The sequence below is a fragment of the Notamacropus eugenii genome, chromosome X (genome assembly GCF_028372415.1).
Source record: "Notamacropus eugenii isolate mMacEug1 chromosome X, mMacEug1.pri_v2, whole genome shotgun sequence".
Taxonomy (NCBI): Eukaryota; Metazoa; Chordata; class Mammalia; order Diprotodontia; family Macropodidae; genus Notamacropus; species Notamacropus eugenii.
The window spans coordinates 74,958,223-74,979,033 of NC_092879.1; the positions used below are offsets into that span (position 1 = coordinate 74,958,223).

A 20,811-nucleotide genomic window follows, 5' to 3' on the forward strand; every position below is an offset into this window, starting at 1 on the left:
CTCTCTTTTGACCCTATCCCTCCTCAAAAGTATTTACTTTTAATTATGCCCTCCTTCCATTGGCCCTCCCCCCTTCTATCATCCCCCCATGCCCTGCTTATCCCCTTCTCCCCTACTTTCCTGGAGTGGAAGATAGTTTCATAACAAATTGAGTGTGCATGTTATTCTCTCCTTGAGCCAAATGTAATGAGAGTGAGGTTCACTTTTTCCCCTCTCTTCCCTTCCATTGAAAAAGCTTTTTCTTGCCTTTGTTATGTAAGAGATAATTCGCCCCATTCAATTTTTCCCTTTCTCCTCCCAATATATTCCTCTCATCCTGTTTATTTTTTTAGATATCATCCCTTCCTATTCAGTCCCCCGTGCCCTCTGTCTATATGTATATAATCTTTCCAACTACCCAAATACTGAGAAAAGTCTCAAGAGTTACAAATATTATCTTTCCATGTAGGAATGTAAACAGCTCAACTTTAGAAAGTCCCTTATAATTTCTCTTTGCTATTTACCTTTTCATGCTTCTCTTGATTCTTGTGTTTGAAAGTCAAATTTTCTATTCAGCTCTGGTCTTTTCATCAAGAATACTTGAAAGTCCTCTATTTCATTGAATGACCATTTGTGCCCCTGAAGTATTACACTCAGTTTTGCTAGGTAAGTAACTCTTGGTTTTAATCCTAGTTCCTTTGATTTGTAGAATATATTCCAAGCCCTGTGATCCCTTAAGATAGAAGCTGCTAGATTTTGTGTTCTCTTGATTGTATTTCCACAATACTCAGATTGTTTCTTTCTGACAGCTTGCAATATTTTCTCCTTGACCTGGGAGCTCTGGAATTTGGCTACAATATTCCTACGAGTTATTCTTTTGTGATCTCTTTCAGAAGGTGATCAGTGGATTTTTTCAATATTTATTTTACCCCCTGGTTCAAGAATATCAGGGAAGTTTTCTTTCTTGAAAGATGATGTCTAGGCTCTTTTTTTAATCATGGCTTTGAGGTAGTCCCATAATTTTTAAATTATCTCTCCTGGATTTTTTTTCCAGGTCAGTTGTTTTTCCACTATCTGCTATTTTTTCATTCCTTTCATTTTGTTTTATAATTTCTTGATTTTTCATGAAGTCGTTAGCTTCCATCTGCTCTATTCTAATCATTAAGGAATTATTATCTTCAGCGAGCTTTTGGATCTCCTTTTCCATCTGGCCAATTCTGCTTTTTAGGGCATTCTTCTCCTCATTGGCTTTTTGCATTTCTTTTGCCATTTGGGTTAGTCTATTTTTTAAAGTGTTATTTTTGTCAGCATTTTTTTGGGTCTCCTTTAGCAAGCAGTTGACTCACTTTTCATAATTTTTTTGCATCACTCTCCATTCTCTTCCCAATTTTTGCTCTACTTCTCTTACTTGATTTTCAAAATTCTTTTTGAGCTCTTCCATGGCCTGAGACCAATTCATATTTTTCTTGGAGACTTTGGATGGAGGAGCTTTGACTTTGTTGTCTTCTGTTTCCATGTTTTGGTCTTCCTTGTCACCAAAGTAAGATTCTATAGTCTGATTCTTTTTCTGGTTTTTGCTCATTTCCCCAGCCATTCACTTGACTTTTGAGCTCTCTGTCAAGGTAAATCTCTGCTTCCAGTGGGGGTGGGGGATGTACTGTCAGTGGCTTGATTTCCACCCCCCTCAATCTGTGGGCCTAGATCTCCAAAAACAGTGGCTGCAGTTGCCTCTGCTTCTGTGGCTGCTTCAGGTTCCTCTGTCCCCTTCCCCTCCGCTGCCTTGGGGCTGGGGTTGGACCACTCCACTCTCCTGCACTGGTCCCACAGGCTTTTCCTACTGACCTTCGAATTTGTCCTTGGTGTTTTGGGGTCATGAAGTCTGGAAACCACCACAGGACAAGAAATTCTGTCATCCCAAGGCCTGCTGAGATCCCCTCTGTGTACTTGTGGCCCAAACTGGACTGTGCTCTGCTCCCAGCATGGTGCGGTAGATACTTCCTGGTGATCTTCCAGGCCATCTCAGGCTGACAATTTGGTTCACTCCATCATTCTGTGGGTTCTGCAGCTCCAGAATTTGTTTAGAGCCATTTTTTACATGGGCTTGGGGGCAGAGCTTAGAAAGTGCATGCTGTTACTCCACCATCTTGGCTCCACACCCTCAATTGGGAAACATTTAACAAAATAAATAAAAATAAATACTATTAACCATAGATAATGTTACTATATGGCTTTCTAAATTGATACACACCTGGAGGGATGCTTATGTAGGGCTGAGCAGCCTTATTTCTATTGGAGTTCTACACGAAGGGGATGATCAGGTATATGGTGAACTATACTGTTTAAAGTTGCTTAATATTTTCTATTTGTATTCAAGTATAATCCTAATCAAACAAAGAGCTGACATAGTAGAACAACAAGTTAGGAGAAGGATCTGAATAGAGGAGCCTATACAATAATCAACAGAACTTCTGGGGCAACCTCTTCAAAGGGCCCACTCTATTGTGAGGAAAATAAAAGGTAGCATTCATTAAAACACACCTGAAAATGGAAAGATTTATGGCACCAGATGAGGCTGTAACAAGCCCTTCTTTCAGAGCTTAGAAAGCTTGGCAATTAGAGCTTTAGAAGTTTTAGTCCTTTTAACTGTACTCACAAAGGAATGAAGGCTGGATTTATTTTCAAATCTTAAATATTTGACTGCTCTTAAGACAGTGGGTCTTAGCAATACGTATTTGATGAGTGATGAACATTTTGGTGTTGGCTATTATATAGCAAACAGTGTTCATAAAAATTGAAAATACTGCAGAGGGCAAATTATCTAAGGTATAATAAAGGAAAAAAAAGAATTTAAGATATCAGAAGGCTTTTCATTTTATTTTCACATGGATATTATTCAGATACTTAAATTACATAGCAAAAATGACTAATCATTTCAAATGGCTCCCTTTTTATAACTCCGGTCTTACATTATCATTAATATTACCTTAATATGGCACAGGATTCAATTCAATAAACATTACGTCTCTACTGTGTGCAAGTACTGTGGGACTATGTGCAAGTACGGTGGGCTGGGAATACAAAGACCAAATTGAAACAAATGTGGATGCAGAGGGAATCAATCAACCCACACAGACTGTTGAAAAGATATGCACAGAAGATGAAAGCAAGGGTAAGTAAAAGAGGATAAATATAAGAACATTGCATGGTCCTGTAAATATAGTGTTCGGAATGCTAAAGCTCATAATGAGCTGAGGCAGGAAAAGTGAGCTAAAGACAAGAAAAAGGGTGGGGTTTTTGTTAGCTATACTGAGGAAAACAGGAAGATCAAAGAAAGGCTGAAACCACTGCTTAGGGAGGATGGGATAATAAGTGACAAGAAAGATCAGAGACTTGTTCAATTGTTACATTTCTTCTGTTTTCCTTGGCAGGGAGAATGACGACTGCACTGGCAACAACGGGAAAGAAACCAGTTCAGTGACTGGTGATATAAGACAAGTAAGGCAATGGTGAGAGCACCTAGTTATTCTTGATGAATTCAAGTTACTTGGTCCAAAAGAACTATATTGTCAGGTGGATGGGAATGTTGAGCTAATGTCAATGGTATCTGAAAGATCACAGAGAATGAGAAATATACTAAAGGACTGGAAAAGCTATCCATTTTCAACAAAAAAGAATGCAATCTACAAACTAAAAGCCAATGAGCTTGACTCGTATTCTTGGACAAATTCTAGAACAGATCACTTAAGAGGAGGTTAGGGAACATTTAGAAAAGGAAGAAGGGACCACAAAAAGCCAGCAGGCTTCCAAAAATAGGTCATGTCAGACCTATTTATTGCCTGTTTGGAAAGGGTTACTAAACTAGTTGAACAAGGAAAGGCTGTAGAAACTTTCTTACTTTGCATTTAGCAAAGCATCTCCTCTTATTCTAGCAAAAAAGATGGAGATGTGGACGTGATAATAACAGAAGTAGACAGAATTAGAATTGTTTGAATGTTTGAAATCAGAAAAGTCATTAATGGCTGAACATGGTGAAGTCTCCAGTGGAGGGATCCACACATGGCTCTGTACAGTGTGGTATCAATGATTTAGATAACTGCAGAAATAGCATGCCCATCAACTTTGCAGATAATGACAAGCTAAGACAGATGAGCTAACATACTGGGTGACAGAAGCAGCACACAAAAAGAACTTGATAAGTGATAACACTGGGCTGTATCTATTAAGACATCTGGAACAGCTAGGTGGAACAGTGGATAGAGCACTGGCCCTGAAGTCAAGAGGACCTGAGTTCAAATCCAGCCTCAGATAGTTATAAGCCGTGTGACCCTGGGCAAGTCACTTAACACTGACTGCCTTAAAAAGAAAAAAAAAGACATTCAACAGGGAAGCATGCAGAGTCTTTGTTATTATTTTTCAGTTATGCCTGACTCTTCATGACCCCCATGGACTATGGCCCTTCTATCCTCCACCATCTCCTGAAATCTGTCCAAGTTCATATTTATTGTTTCCGTGATACTATCTATCCATCTCATCCTCTGTAGTCTCCTTTTCCTTTGGCCTTCAATTTTTCCCAACATGAGAATCTTTTGCGATGAATCTTGTCTTCTCCTTAAGAGGCCAAAGTACTTAAGCTTCAGCTTCAGTATCTGATCTTCCAGTGAAAAGTCTGAATTAATACCTTTAAGTACTTAATGATTTAATCCCCTTGCTGTCCAAGGGATTCTTAAAACTCTTCCCTAGCACCACACCTCAAAAGTGTTGATTCTGCAGCACTCAGCTTTCCTTATATCCCATTTCTCAGTCAAACATTTTGATTAGAAAAACCACAGTTTTAACTATATGGACCTTGGTTAGTAAGATAATATTTCTGCTTTTTAGTCCACTGTCCGGATTTGCTTTGGTTTTTCTTCCAAGGAGTAAGCTTCTTTTATTTCCATGGCTGTAGTCACCATCTACAGTGATCTTGGAGCCCAAGTATATAAAATCTGACACTTCTTCCATTTGTTCTCCCTCTTTTTGCCAGGAAGTGATGGCACCAGTTGCCAAGATCTTAGTTTTTTTGATGTGAAGCTTCAAGTCAGCTTTTGCAGTGTCCTCTTTGACCCTCATCAAGAGGCTTCTTAATTCTTCTTCACTTTTTGCCATCAGAGTGCTATCATGCATATCTGAGACTGTTGATATTTCTCTCAGCAACCTTAATTCTGACTTTTGATTTATCCAGCCTGGCATTTTGCATGATGTACTCTTTATATAAGTTAAATAAATAAGGAGACACTATACAGGCTTGTCAAACACCTTTCCTGATATTAAACCAATCAGATGGATGGATTGTACAGAGGCAAACATAAGCTTCGTGTCGGAAAAACCTTCTTTTCAGTTAGAACTTTCAAAAAATGGAATGAGTGGCTCTAAGAGCTAGTGAAGTTCTTCAAGGACAGGGTGGATGACCAACTACTTATTGGATACATTTTAGTAGAACTTCCTTCTTGAATATAGGTTGGATTGAATTTCCTTGAAACTCTGAACTTCTGTGAAAAGTTTCTGCCCTACCCAGCTTCTGGGATAAGAACTCACTGGTCGACAAAAATTGCTGTGAAAACTGTATAACAGCGTGGCAGAAACTAGGCATAGACCAATGCCTGACACCGTACACAAGAATAAAGTTCAAATGGGTACATGATCTAGGTAAAAAGATTAATACTATGGACAAATTGGAGGAACAAGGAATAGTGTATTTATCAGATTTATGGAGAAGGGAAGAATTTTTGACTAAAGAAGAGATAGAAAGCATTATGAAGTGCAAGACAGATAATTTTGATTACATTAAACTGAAAGGTTTTTGCACAACCAAACCCAATGCAACCAAAATTTGGAGGGATGTAGTATGTTGGGAAAGAATTTTTACAGCTAATCTCGGGGGTAAAGGCCTCATTTCTAGAATATATAGAGAACTGAGTCAAATGTACAAGAATACAAGTCATTCCCCAACTGATAAATGGTCAAAGGATACGAACAGGCAATTTTCAGAGATAGAAATTAAAGATATTGATAATCATATGAAAAAAATGCTCTAAATCACTTTTGATTAGAGAGATGCCAATCAAAACAACTCTGAGGTACCACATCACACCTATCAGATTGGCAAACAAGACAGAACAGGAAGATGATAAATGTTGGAGAAGATGTGGGAGAGGTGGAACACTAATTCATTGTTGGTGGAGCTGTGAGCTCATCCAACCATTCTGGAAAGTGGTTGGGAACTATGCCCTAATGGCTACAATAATGCGCATACCTTTTGACCCAGCAATAGTGCTTCTAGGACTGTATCCCCAAGATTTCATAAAAATGGGAAAGGGTCCCACATGTACAAAAATATTTATAGCAGCACTCTTTGTGGTGGCCAAAAACTGGAGATCAAGAGGATGCCCATAAATTGGGGAATGGCTGAATAAATTATGGTATATGAATGTAATGGAATACTATTGTGCTGTAAGAAATGATGAACAAGAAGACTTCAGAGAGGCCTGGAAAGACTTGTATGATCTGATGCTGAGCGAAAGGAGCAGAACCACAGTACACAGCAACAACCAGAGTGTATGAGAGTTTTTTCTGGTAGACTTGAAAATTCATAGCAGTGCAAGGACTTAAAAAAAAAAATTCCCAAAGGTCTTCTAAGGCAAAATGCCCTCCACATCCAGAGAAAGAACTATGGAATTCAATTGAAGAATGCAGGAGATCATTTTTTTATGTGTATTATGTTTTGGTTTGTTATATGATTTCTCCCATTCATTTTAGTTCTTCTACACAGCATGACTATAGCAAAAATGTATTTAATAGGAATGTATGTGTAGATCCTATATAGAATTGTATGCCGTCTCGGGGAGGGAGGGGAGAGGTGTGGGGGTAGGTAAGGGAAAAAAAAATTTAAGTTATACGGTAGTGATTGTAGAACACTAAAAATAAATAAAATATAATTAAAAAAAAAAGTTTCCGCCCTAGAGACGCTCATGGTGACTGGAGGTCATGGAGGATAGTTATTGATTCATTCTTTCTTTCTCTATTTGTGCACTGAATATAATGCAAGGTAGAAAGTGATGCAAACAAAAGAGAAATTCAGGCAAAATGGTTTAGGGAAATGAGAAGACAAGAAAGAGCCTAAAGTACAGTGTCTGATATATGGTAGGTACTTAATTAATGTTTATTAACTGACTAAAGTTCTGAAACCTAAAACTTCTGCTTGATTTTACAAATAAAAATCAAGATAAAACTATAGTGGTTGGGGTATTCTATGGAAAGAAAACAATAAAAACTCTGCTCTCCCAATGGAGCAAAAAAGCAAAACATTTTTTCCAAAGTGGGCCTTTTCTCAAAGACAAACAACATCAAAGTTATTGGCTTTATTACACTCTATTATGAAAATTATTAGAAATCTATGGTTGTTGCTATGACATACCTTTCAGAGCTTTTTGTGTATTTCTTTTTTTCTGCTGTCCTACCCCTGTTTACCCCAAAATAATGGATAAAGAAGAGAAAGGTGCAGAAGATTAAGATTTTAGAGCTTTACAAAGAAGGAATCTAAGTCCAGGATGTAGAAGGAAATGTAGATAGGTGTTGTGAGGACAGCTTCTTAATATGAAATACAAATTAACCTTATTATTAAGCTAGTAGATAATGCTGTACATAGTTTACTTAGATTTTCAGCACAGTATTCCATATTATTATAGAAAAGGCATGCTATTATTATATAAAAGACACATATGTATGTTAGGTAATAGTATAATTACATGGATTCACAAGTGGCTAAATGTTTAGTCCCACTAAAAATAATCACTGAGACAATATTAAATTCCAGTGAAGTTTCTGAGTAAGTGTCCTAGGTACCTATGTTTGGCACCAAGGTGACTAACATTTTTAATCAATGATTCTGACAGGAATCACAAAGGTCTTAATTGGCTAAAATATTGGAACAAATCAACTAAGATGAAATTTATTAAGGATAACTATAAAATGTTGCATTTGGCTTAAAAAAATTAACTTGACAATCACAAGAGCAGGAAATTGTGGGCAAAAAGCAGTTCATCAAAAAAAAATTGCACATTTAGGGAGTTTTAATAGACTGAAAACTTACTAATAGACAACAATGTTAGGTAATAGTCAATGATTAATTGGAAATAAATATTCTAGCATAGAAAAATTAATACTAACTATTGGTATTGATGGTCTCTGTCTTCCAATTTTTGAAGGGCTATCATAACATGGAAGAGGGATTCATTATTTTATTTCATCCCACAGGGCAAAGCAGGAGAAAAAGGGAGTTATAATTGAGGTTTGATTAAAGGAAAGCCTCCTCTAACAAGGAAAACTCCCCATAGATGCAATGGGCTGGTTCAGAAGAGTCTAACTCAATAGGGATGTTCAAAGAAAGGCTTGATGAATACTTCTGATGTTGTAGAACAAATTTTTGTTTATTTTTGGGTGGGACTAGATGGCCCCTGAAGTCCTTTTTGACTCTGAACTTCCATGCTTCTTGCCAAATATTCATTTTTAACCTTTACTTTTTTGGGAAGGGAATGGGGATGCGGCATTGGGGCAGTAGAAACCAAACCTGCAATTTCATCAGTACAAGGAACTTCTGGAGATGAAATGCCTACCAACACAGCTCTACAATTTAGTCTTGCAGTACCGAGAGGTTATATGATTGTGTCAGAGGCTGAATTTGAGCCTGGGTTTTCCGAACATCAAGGCTAGGTCTCAATCCATTATGTCATCCTGCTTAACTTGGAGTGTGCCCAGAGAAAGGGCCTAGGCCAGAAAGTGAGGAAAGCTACTTTTCATCTTTCATGTACCACAAATGCTAGCAAACTGAGTGCCAATTTGTTAGCAAATTACCTGCTACCTTGTATAATTTAATGAAATTCAGCCCTTCATATTAGGTTTTGTAAAAAATAAGATGAAATGATGGGAAAAAACCACTACTTTACAAAGAAAAAACATCTGTACTCTATTATGATGCTTATGTTTCTTTCTCTGTGTATGAATTTGCATAAACATACATATACACATAAAGTACACATGCAAAATATAGAAAATTAAAAAGAGGCATTTTGAAATTTCAGAAACATTCTGACTTCTCGAAAATTTTCATTTACCTGTTAAGTGATCCAGGTAGTACTGATAAAGTTTACATTGAATAGGTGTCATTCTTACGGCTAAAACATATTCATGCTTTGGTGGCAGGAACTTTGTTAGGGCTGTATAATCTTTTCTCTGAAATAAGAAAAAGTCAATAAAGAAATGAGTCAATAAAAGTAAGTCACTAGTAGTGATGAGCTGATCTTGCAGCAAGAAGTCTGAAGATAAAACTGCAAAACATTGAGGAAAACTTGAGTCAGTGACTGCCTCTGTTCCCCCAGCCCCACCATTGTCCTGAAGATCTTTTGGCATCTTGTCTATGATGATGCTCAGTGCACAGTTTAACTACCTCCATTTCTGCTATAAAATGAAAAGCTTATGTTATGGAAGTCTCATTCAAGAGCACCCTGGAAAGAAACAGCAAAGGAATAACTCGATTGCACAAAGGTCCACTCGGGTCTGGCAGGTTTTTCCTTAGTGACTATCCAACAACAGTTTTAACCCTTACTTACAACTGAGGTACATAAATAATGAGCTGATACAGTAGTAGGACTGTTTACAATGGTCTCCACATACAAACAAGGTAGCCAAACGAATGGAAAACAATTCTTTATCTTCCAAGTAAACTCCTAAGGGCAGTCACTGCTTGGTTTTTGACTTTAATTCTCCCTTCTCACAGACACAACACAGTACCTGGCACACCAGGCTTAATATTTGGTGAATTCTTTTCATTTAAGGTAAACACAATTTAACTTCAACTGATTAAAAATTAGGTTTGCCTTGACCAAAAAGGATTAAAAAAATGTAAAGAAATAGGTAAGATTCAAAGAGATATGTTTATTCTACATAACAAAGGAGACTGTTTTACAGCACTCAGAAGGCAACTTAAAACTGTTAGCAAACAAATACATACAAATTACATAAAATTCTTTTGTAAAGGAAATAGCACTTCAGCTATGGTCAACATTATCATGAGGGGCAGACATAAAGTGATATAATGGAATTAAGTTCAGTTAACAAGCTGCTCCTGTACTATGTAGGAATATATACATAAATACATACATATGTATATGTATATATATTTTTTGGGGGGAGAGGTGGGGGGAAGTTGAGATGAGAAACTGTTCCTGGAATAGAGAGGAACTAGAAGCTCTGTTACATGAGAAAAGCAAATCCCTCCTTGGCAACACTGGAAGACTCTAAGTTAGGACTTCAAAAATGATAAAATTTGCTGTTGTTGTTATTAGGTACATCTTCAACCACGTCGAACTCAGATGAGTATTTCCAATAATTCCAAATTAGTGAGATTTTACAGAATCAGAGGATTAACAACAGTAGGCAATTTCCCAACTATAAAAAAGCTGTAATCTCTCTCACACTATACTCTATTCTGTAAATCTGACTATATTCCTAACCATTTCTTCCTCTAAATCTTAAAAACATATAGAAGTTTATTTAATCAACACAACATCAGGTATTCACCAATTAAATTCCAGCTTATACAATCATTCTTTTTCCTTCTCTTTCTCTCTCTCTATTTGGTTTCACTGGTATAGGGACCTTTTGGTGAGGAAATTCCTTCGACCAATGCAGTTCTGAAACTTAGATGCTGGGAAAGCTTAGGAGGTTAAGTAAGAGCACCAGAATGGGTCAGAAGCAGGACCTGAGGCCAGGCCTTCCTGATGCTGAAGTCAGCCATCTATTTACACTGCTAGAGTGCCTCCTATACACAGGCAAAATGAAAACAAATGCACTTCATACTCAGCTCCACCTCTTAAGTTGATTCAGACTCCATTTCCTGCAGGCCTGTTCCCAACAGTTGCTAGTATATTACCTTTCATCTACTTTGTATATAATTTGTACGTAAATACTGTCTTCCCCAATAAAACACAAGCTCCTTGAAGGAGGGGACTATTTTTTTCCTTTCTTTATATCTGTAATATTTAGCACAAAGTAAGAGCTTAATAAATGCTTGCTGACTAATTAAATGTTTCATACAGCAACTGTTACCTAATTTATAATTCCTAAAGGAAAAAGATTCTAATCATATTTTCTAAATGCCATAAATGTGTTCAAATGGAACATTTAAGTACAGAGTATCAGATCTTTTTTAAATATAGATTTAAGAAAATTAATATTAACAAATAATTTAACTCAAAAGGACAAAAGAGAGACAGTTTGGCATTGTGCACAAAATATTAACCTTGGAGTTGGGAAGCTCAGAATTTTAGTCCTACCTCTTGACACATCCTGGTTCTGTGATCCTGAGCAATAAACTTAACCCAACAGGGCCCCCACACAACAACCTTCTAGGACTCTAGGTTACAGTCGAGTTGCTACTTTGCATAGTTATAGGTAGTTTCAACACCAAGAATTCCCCACACTAGTGAATCCCTAGGTCAGTACTGTGCAACCCTGACCATCCCCCTTCCAAAAAAGACATCTAAAAAAATTAAGAATTCAAGTGTCATAAAAGTTTGAAAAGATGGGGTAAAACAAATATAAATATAAGTTACGTAGTACAACGAGGGGAGAAAGGTATCAATTATGCCATATTTCAAGGTATATGGACTTCATTCATATTTCTGGATTGTTAAAATATTTCAATATAACCATTCTTTTTTACTTTTGTGAAACAAATTTGTACCTGCACACATCCTGCTAACATCTCATAGAGAATGTGGGCCCGCTTTTTCATCACTCTGACATCCACCATGGTAGAGTCTGCACACTGACCATTCTGGATTGGATTTATGAATCGATTCCTGAATTCTTTAATGGACCCAAGCAAATTCTCCTTGATAAAGTTAACCATGCAATGATCTAAGAGAAAAAAATAGTAGTTTTATTTATTAACAAAATCTGTCCCTCAAAGGGTTAAAAGTTCCCGGAAACAATTATCTAACAAAGTGTTTATTTCAAATGCTAACACCACAATAAGGAGACTTTAGGCTTATTATGCCAGAAAAGAACAGAAAATAAAATGAGAACAAACATTTGCTACAAATCTAATATAACATAGGCAGCCAGAGGAATCTTGTGACAAAAATAGCCACTATTAATACTAGTCACAAGTCACAGTAATACAGCTAGTAACAAGGGACTTCACCCAAAATCATTATTCTTACAACTCAGATATGTGGTGTGATGACAGGCATCTATAATTCCAAGGTGTTCATAAACAGTGGGGCAACTTTTACTGAAAGCACAGATCTTTAATCAAATAAATGAAATCTGATAATATACTATGATATACATTTATGTTAATTGACTATAAAATGAGAAAACAAAATGGATAAAGAGATAAGTTAAAAACTTAAACAATGACCAATAGCAGAATAAAATATGAAGTTAAGATGATACAATTAAAACAGGGATGAAAACAAGAAGAAGTTATTCCCAAGGGAGAAAAGATTGAAATAATGCTGTGTCAACAGAGGGGCTATGGCCCAACAGCCCAGGACTGTTCTCTTACTGTTACCCCTAAGGAGGATTTCTTGTTCCCTCTTCGCTACCATTACCTTCAGCAGGTAAAAGTGGGGGAACAATATGTCTCAATAAAGCCCATGACCCGAATTAAATCACCACCTCTCTCCCAATCCTGACCTCACCAGCTCCAGCTTCACAGGCGACGTGACCATCTTCTAGGTTGATGGCTCCAGTCCAGTACCTATATACAGTTTGGGCATACTCTTTTAAGGTTTAATGGCACAAGGTAATTTGTGGAGGACCATCAGTTTCTCCTCTGCTATCTATGGACACAGATGGATGTAGAGAGAGAGCCACATACACATAGATAGTAGAAGCTAAGGCGATTTATCCTCCTAAAACCTCGTGATATTCCTAAATTACATGGGGATTTAAGCAGTAGCTCATGTATATATGCATGCAGACACACAACTGAGGAACATTAGTGTAGTTTTTCAGGCGATTAAATCAGGTTAAAGTAGATACTAGAAGAGCTCAAGCTTACAAATAAACATTTTGTCAATTACATTAAATTTCACATTTCTTTTTTAAAAGACGCCATTTCCAACATTACTAAATTCACAATCATTCGCGTAGGGAATTGAGGTACTCTTTCATGTCAAAATGAGATGAACCAATGAAAAAAGCGTAGTATAATCTAAGTAGAAAAAGAAAAGAAAGGAAGAAAGGAGAATTATAGCTGTCAGGAGGTTGACAGACAAGAAAAATAAAAATGGGCCAAGGCCATGTTCATCTTCCAAGTCATCTAAGTATAGAAGAAAGATTTTCTTACACTCTATTAGGTTGTTCTGTAACGGTGTTCCTGTTAAAATAATCCTCCTTCTTGAACGTATAGAATTCATGGCTTTTGAAACAGCAGAAGCTTCATTTTTCAATATGTGGCCTTCATCACAAACAACAAAGTCTGGACCTAAGAGAAAATGTGTCAATGACCATCATTTAGTTAATAAACAAGACACATACCCTATGATGCTGGAAAAATGTAAGTCATAAAAAAAAAATCCTTTTACAATGCTGGTGTCAGGGATAAAACATAAATACACCTCTCAATTTTTATGATAACTTATAAAGTGGAGGATGTGCATTTCAGTGGAATTATACTGAAATATTTGGGATGTAGGATGTGTTTAGGGAGGACCAGTACCTTTGGTGTGATGACTGCTGAGCCCATTTCAGGGCTGCTTTCCACCTTTGGCATCCACCTGTTCCACCCAATTCTAACCTGTGGCTCCAAGAAGTTGCAATATGCGCAGTAGACACACTCTGCTAAACTGTTTCTGCAGATGGGTCAAACCAGATTGAGGGTAACCAAGGAGTCTCAAACCCATTAGTGAGTTGGGGGGGTATCTGCCCCAAGCATGTGAAGACTTCCCCTGGTGGAATGGTCAGATAAGAATTGTTCCAATGGCCATGAAGGCAGCTGTGGAGCGCTTAGAGCTTGGTTAGACACCAAGGTCATCCGCTGCATTCTGAGCCATCACCAGTCATCTTGATTCTGTCCTGTGACTGCATTATCATGACTCTGGAGGAGAGAGTGAGGCTGACGACTTTGTGCAACTCTGCCTCACTTGATTTCAATTTACTAACGAATCAAAAGACATCACCCATACCACTTTACTATTATACCTCACAGTCCTATGGCGACAGGCAAGTGATGAAGTAGCAGGTGCGGATACACTGGGAGTTGTAGTAACAACCCTGCACACAGGAGGCCCAGGTCATAGGGTCGTTTCTCACTAGAAGCAGCTTTGGGCCTTGGCAGCCCCCTGGGTGTCTGAGCAGCCTTTGAAGGATTGCGTTGCTCACCTCCTGGTGTGAGGAAGAAGGCTAGAAAAAGTGCCCTAAAAATTGTCTGCTTACCCAACCCTGGCCTGATTACCACAGCATATATGAACTGATGCTGAGTGAAAGGAGCAGAAGGAAGAAGAGAACTTTGTACACAACAATAACCATAGTGTGTGAGGAATTCTTCTGGTAGATTTAGTACTTCATTGAAATGCATAGACTTAAAAAAATTTTCTTAAGGCAAAATGCCCTTCACATATAGGGAAAGAGCTATAGAATTGGATTGCAGATAGAAACAGACCATTTTCTTTTGTATTATGTTGTGTTTTCTTTGTTTTATGCTTTCTCCCATTCATCTTAATTCTTCTATTCAACATGCATTTAATAGGAATGTACATGTAGAACTCATATAAGATCGTATGCCATCTCAGGGAGGGAGTGAGGAATAAGGGAAGAGGGAGTGGAAAAAAAATCTAAAATACGTGGAAGTGACTGTTGAACACTGAAAAGAAATAAAATAATTCAATTTAAAAAAAAAAAAAGAACTTTGGAATTGATTGTGCGACATGGGAGACGCTGGCACAGGACCACTCAGCATGGCGTGCTGTGCTCTACGAGCAAAGCAGAATTGAAATGGCACAAAGGAAATGTAGGATGTGCAAATTTGGAGTATCCACCCCAAATAGACTATCTGTGCCCAACCTGTGGTAGAGCATTCTGAACTTGTATTGGTCTGATCAGCCACAGTTGTACACATTAAAACTTCACTTTATCATAGTGATGTCATTTTGGTCCTCTTCAAGAATGAAGGACAACAACCAAGCTGAAATATTTGTAACAAAAACTGGTATCATTAAAGAAAAGTAAAAGGGCTGAGGAATATAAGCAGACACCAGAGTGGTAAAAAAGAAAGCTAGAATTTTTAAAAATTTACATTCAATTTGTAAAGATAAATTATTCTTTAAAAATGAAAAACTTATGGCCTGCCCAGGGTTAGTAAATGGGTCAGAGGCAGGACTCAACCCCAGGGTTTACTCCCTGCTCATTATACAAAACTGTGTCATTCATTAATATCCTCTTTTTATGGGGGTGGGGGCAACTGAGGTTAAGTGACTTACGCAGGATCACACAGCTAGCTAGTGCATGAGGCTGCATTTGAATGCAGGTCCTACTTACTTCAGGAGCAGTACTCTAACTACTGTGCCACCTAGCTATCCTAATACCTTCTTTCCAATACCAATGATTCCCAGGGGTAGAAGTAAACCAATCAAGAAATACATTTGCTTATGCAAACATATTTCATAAAGAAAATCTTACCATCAAACTAGCATAAGGCAAGTGTCTAATAAATGCTTTCTAGTTGACAACAGGTGGTCAAGGCTGTAGCAACTTATTTACTTGGATTTTTAAATCCCCCAAATTTAAAGTAACAAGAGATTGAAAAATTCAAAAATACCTATTAAGCTCCTTCAATTAATTATGTCTACTTTTTAAAGTATAATTATATTTTGGGGATTTGCTTGTTGTGTTTTTTTAAAATACCAAGTATCTCAATATCCACATTTCTGCTTACTCTGTAGCTTGGAAAAAACACCCTCTGAACATTCATAATAAAAGCTGCTGAATTGGAAGAAATTCAACTTACAATAACATCTAACATCCCTCTTTCTATTTTCTTTGGCAAATAAAGTAATCAAATCATCATTCAATCTTCTAATGTAGCTGCAAAATTAATATGAATATAAAAAGAAATCACTGTTTTATCTTTTAAAAATCAAGCCTTCATTTTTCTGAGAGTTGTAAGGAAGATATAATCAAGTATATCTAATCATGAGAATAACGATTTAAATAAAATCTACTGTTCAATATAAGTTCATTAATTTTGTTGGAAACTGTGATTACATTAAAAAGCCAACTTTTAGATGAGTTATGTTGCCACCTATTGGTAGAAAGTAAGAAATCAGATAGTTATGGCATCCCAGAACATTCCTATGACCCAAAGAGATGACTTAAGATCAAAGGATTTAGAACTAAAAAGGAACCTAAGAGCTCATAGACTCCAATCTTCTCGATTTCAGAAAGAAGAAATGGCTTAGTAAAGGTAAGTGACTGTATTCAAGGTCACATAGGAAATAAATGACAAACACACAATCTGAACTCAGGTTTCTCCAGCTCCAGTACTTGGTTTGCTTTAATAGGCAAAAATTTGAAAACTGAAGGTGGTCATTTAAATGGGACGCACATACATGTGTATATGTATTTCTACATACATATGCACATAAATATGAAGATTTTATTTTCCTTCATGTATTACATACTACTGAGATTAATCTGCATCAATACATAATTTGAATGGTTTCAAAGTTTCCCAAACTGCATTACAATAAAATTATAGCTAATTTTTTTCCTGAGATGACTCTGTATAAACCATAGGTGTATCATGTGAGGATCAGCCCAGTTAGGTTTATCAATAGAGAAGGGTGGCTATAAGATGATGGCCAGCTTCCTAAGCCCTCAAGGGGTTAAGAATCACATTAGTTTAAGAAGTACCTCTTTCACAATGAAATCAAGATCCTCTAAGTACAGAAGCATGAAATTTAGTATTCCTTTGCCATAGAGGTACATATAAATTAAAAACATATGTTGACAATCTGGATACATCATAGGATAGGAAAGAAGAAAAAGGGAGTCTGATGTGGAAACTTTGAAAACTAACTGATCCTTTCTAATAAGTTGAAAACTATTCCAGAGCTACTTCTCATACAATGGGGGCAGGAACGTTACATAACAGAGGGAAAAAGGCATAACAAAGTCATTCTCCCAAATGCTAGGTAAAGGCAACCTAGGAAGGGCACTGACCTGAAAATAAACAATAGTATAAACGGACAGTCACAATTCAACGCTATAAAAATCTGGGGGGATTTAATGGTGATATATGATTACAGATGAATAAGCAGATCTTTACTTCCTTCCTCAAACTATCTGTACAACTGTCTCCCCCCTCTTTCTCCCTGTCATCAGAGGTTTTACCTCCTACAAAATCAAGAAGATAGAAGTCATCCGACATGAGCATCTTCCCTCATATTGTACACCACAAACCCCTATGAAATCATACCTTTATGTATTTTTGTGCCCTCGACCATCAAATCCAAGGGACTAGCCTGGGCAATTGTACATCTTACAAGTTCTTTGTATCCAGTGAGCCCTGTTAACTAAAACAGGTCTGGTCTTGCCATCCTTAATGCTGCCATCCCCTCAAATCATCATCCTATAGCTCATCTCTTAAAGCCAAATTTCTTAAAAAGGGGAAGAAGGGGAGGCCCTTTGCTTCTACTGCTTCACCTCTCACTCACTTTGGAAGCCCTTATAATCTGACCTCTACCCTAACTACAAACCATTATTTCCAGGCTAACCAATATTACCTGCTAAAACCAATAGCCTTACATTAGCCTTGAAGTCAGGAAGACCTGAGTTCAAATCTGGACTCAGAAACTTATAGCTGTGTGATCCTGGGCAAGTTACTTTACCTCAACTGCCTCCCTAACATAAAATAAAAAAAAATAAAATAATACCAATAGCCTTTTCTGAGTCACCTATCTTGCCCTCTCCGTAGTTTTCAACAATGACAGAGAACCTTCTCTTTTAGATATTTTTTCCTTCCTCATATTTTTGTGATTTTCCTCTCTCTTGGCTCTCCTCCTACCTATCTAAGCATTCCTTAGACTCCTTCACTAGATCACTTCTGAAGTAAGGGTGTACCCAGTGTTCTGGCCTGGACTTTCTATACTTATTATCTTGGCAATCTCATCAGTTTCCAAAGGTTTAATGCAGATGACTCCCAAAGACGCTTGTTTAGTCATTTCAGTTGTGTCTGATTCTTTGTGACCCCATCTGGGGTTTTCTTGGCAAAGATACTGGAGGGATTTACCATTTCCTTCTCCAGTTCGTTTTACAGATGAGGAAACAGAGGCAAACAGGGTGAAGTGACTTGTTCAGGTCACATAGCTAGTAAGTGCCTGAGGCTAGATTTGAACTCAGGAAGAGGAGTCCTCCTGACTTAAAGCCTGGCACTTTATCCGCTGCTGCCTAGCTGCCTCCCCAGTATACTGGTAATCCCATAACTTTCTTCAGAGCTCCAGACTTGCTGTTATAGTGATCTCAAGCTAAAGCCGAAAAACAGAACCCACTGTTCTTTCTCCTAAACTAGCCCAAGCTTCTAACTTTCCTATTTCAGTCTAGGGTACCACTTCCCTTCAAAAACCCAGGTTTGCAAGCTAGCAGCCATCCTCAATTCTTCCCTCTTCCACATTTTCCAAATCCATTCAGTGGCTGACACCATGTTATTGCACTTGGCCCCATATTTCCATTCATAGCACTGCCATCCTGATCCAAGCTTTCACTGCTTCTTGTCTGGACTATTTTAACAGGCTCTTTGCTTCTAGTTTTCCTCCTCTCTGTCTACTCCACAGAGCTGCCAAATTAACATTCTTAGGATACAAGTTTCACCTCATCACTCCCCTATTAAAAAATTTTCAATGGATGTCTATTACCTCTTGGATAAAACACAAATGTTTCAGCCTGGCCTTTAAAGCCATCTACCCACTTCTCACTTTCCTGTCTAGATTTCTTTTGTATTAGTCTCCTTAACACACTCTATATTCTAGTCAAACTTGACCTACTTGCTGTCCCCTAAACTCAACATCTCATCTGCCTTTGACTTTTTCTTAAAAACACACACACACATGCACGCACATACATGTTTGTTGCTCTTTTCTTTTAACATCACCTCTGGGCCTTTTATCCTTTTCCAAAATCAAATTCTTACTGAAATATTTGTTCTTACATTAACTATGAGCCTATTAAATAAGCTGTTCCCCATGCCCAGAATGCCCCTCCACACAGACTATATCAATGTTGACCAAGTTGCCATGCTCTCAGCCAAGTCTCTCCTGCCCCCCCTACTCCCAGCCTTGTCTTTACTGGTATCTCCCTTTCTGAAGTTACTTTTTCTATCCTTTACACATGGACTGTATAGTACTGTTCTGGTTTTGTGGCATTATGCCTATTATGAATGTGATGTATGTTGAACTGAACTATCTTGATTTTAGGAAAAAAAATCACCAACAAGATTCTGCAGAAGTCTCTTCCATAATGAGGAAACACAATGCTTTTTATTCCCCTTAAATGTATAAAGTCATTCTATTTCACTGCTAGATTCCTACTACTTTATTCCTAAGAATGTGCCAGAAAATTAAAAGTGTAATTCATAAGTTACAGAATTAAACAGCACTTTTATTCTATACAACATGAACTTTAGGGGACCAGGAACAACTCAATGGTGAGTTATATGAATAATTATCAGCAAAATTGATCCTTCATTCTGACACTGTTGAGCTGACCAACAGAGGTATACTAATCTTTCTGTAATATACTCCTTTTCAAATACTGGGTTGTCTTTTCTGAAAGAAGAGTCAATACCCTTCTTTACTGTTTGAATCTGTCTTTTCCTCACTTTCTGTTGAGAACATTTCTGTTTTACCTCCTGCTTTCTTTCTGCTCATCTCTCCAGCTTTTCTCTTATCACTTGGGACAGAGCCATCCTCAATGTCTACCCTCCTCTACAGAGAACTATATTATCTCAGTATCTGAGGATTTATAGGATTACTCTCTAGGTTCTTCTAACTTCCACCAATGGCAAGACAAATGAAAGTTATCAAGGAGCCATTCCTTGAGTAAGGAGGGAGGAGAAATAGCAGTCACTTCCAGTTTATCAAATTCTTCTAGCACCTAAGGTAGTATGGTGTACAAAGCAGTATAAAGGCAATGTCCCCAAGAGGTGAGCATCCCTAACCGAGAGATGCCATTAGCAAAAAGCAACAACAGTAACAACGAGGACATAAAGTGAACAGGATGAGGCCATTTCATTGACAATTTAAAATGGAGAAACTAACAAGCACCTATTACTACAGCTGCAAGCTAAGATTTTATACTCTGGAAAAATAACCAAAAGCAAGAGGCAGATTATAAATACATGGTTAATGTTAAGTGGTTTAAATTAAAAAAAAAAACCGTTTAGAAGTTCACTGAGTACATACCAGTGTTTATGAGAGACAGTAACTTTTAATAATCCCAGTATATCTGTATCCTACAATGACACAGCCAGGAGAATTGTTCTATGTAATTAAAGTTCGCAACATTATGCAACACAACATTATTTAAAGCTTTTTCATTTATATAGTATGAAATGATGAAAACCACCACCAGAACTGAGGATTTAATGTTATCTTTTTTTTAATCTACAAAATTTAGATTAATGCCTGTGCTTTTCCTCATAACCTCACATATATTTTAATTATAATATTTTTAATTCCCTCAATTCATTTAAAATAAATTGACAGCAACTATTGCAATATGAAAAATTCCGCC

The 20,811-nt window shown here is 37.3% G+C and overlaps 1 protein-coding gene across 13 annotated transcripts in view; it reads right to left on the reverse strand.

The window, feature by feature from the left end:
* ATRX (ATRX chromatin remodeler) overlaps nucleotides 1–20,811 on the reverse strand; it is a 203,040-nt gene that overhangs the window by 63,398 nt on the left and 118,831 nt on the right. For all 13 annotated transcript variants that reach the window (XR_011971248.1, XM_072626950.1, XM_072626952.1 and 10 more), the window contains 3 exons: nucleotides 13,373–13,510; nucleotides 11,759–11,934; nucleotides 9,129–9,246 (listed from right to left, as the gene is read on the reverse strand). Coding sequence is in view for 12 of the 13 variants with exons in the window: in XM_072626950.1 (XP_072483051.1) it covers nucleotides 9,129–9,246; nucleotides 11,759–11,934; nucleotides 13,373–13,510 (432 nt within the window). In the remaining variant the exon portion in view is untranslated. The remainder of the gene's footprint in view (nucleotides 1–9,128; nucleotides 9,247–11,758; nucleotides 11,935–13,372; nucleotides 13,511–20,811) is intronic.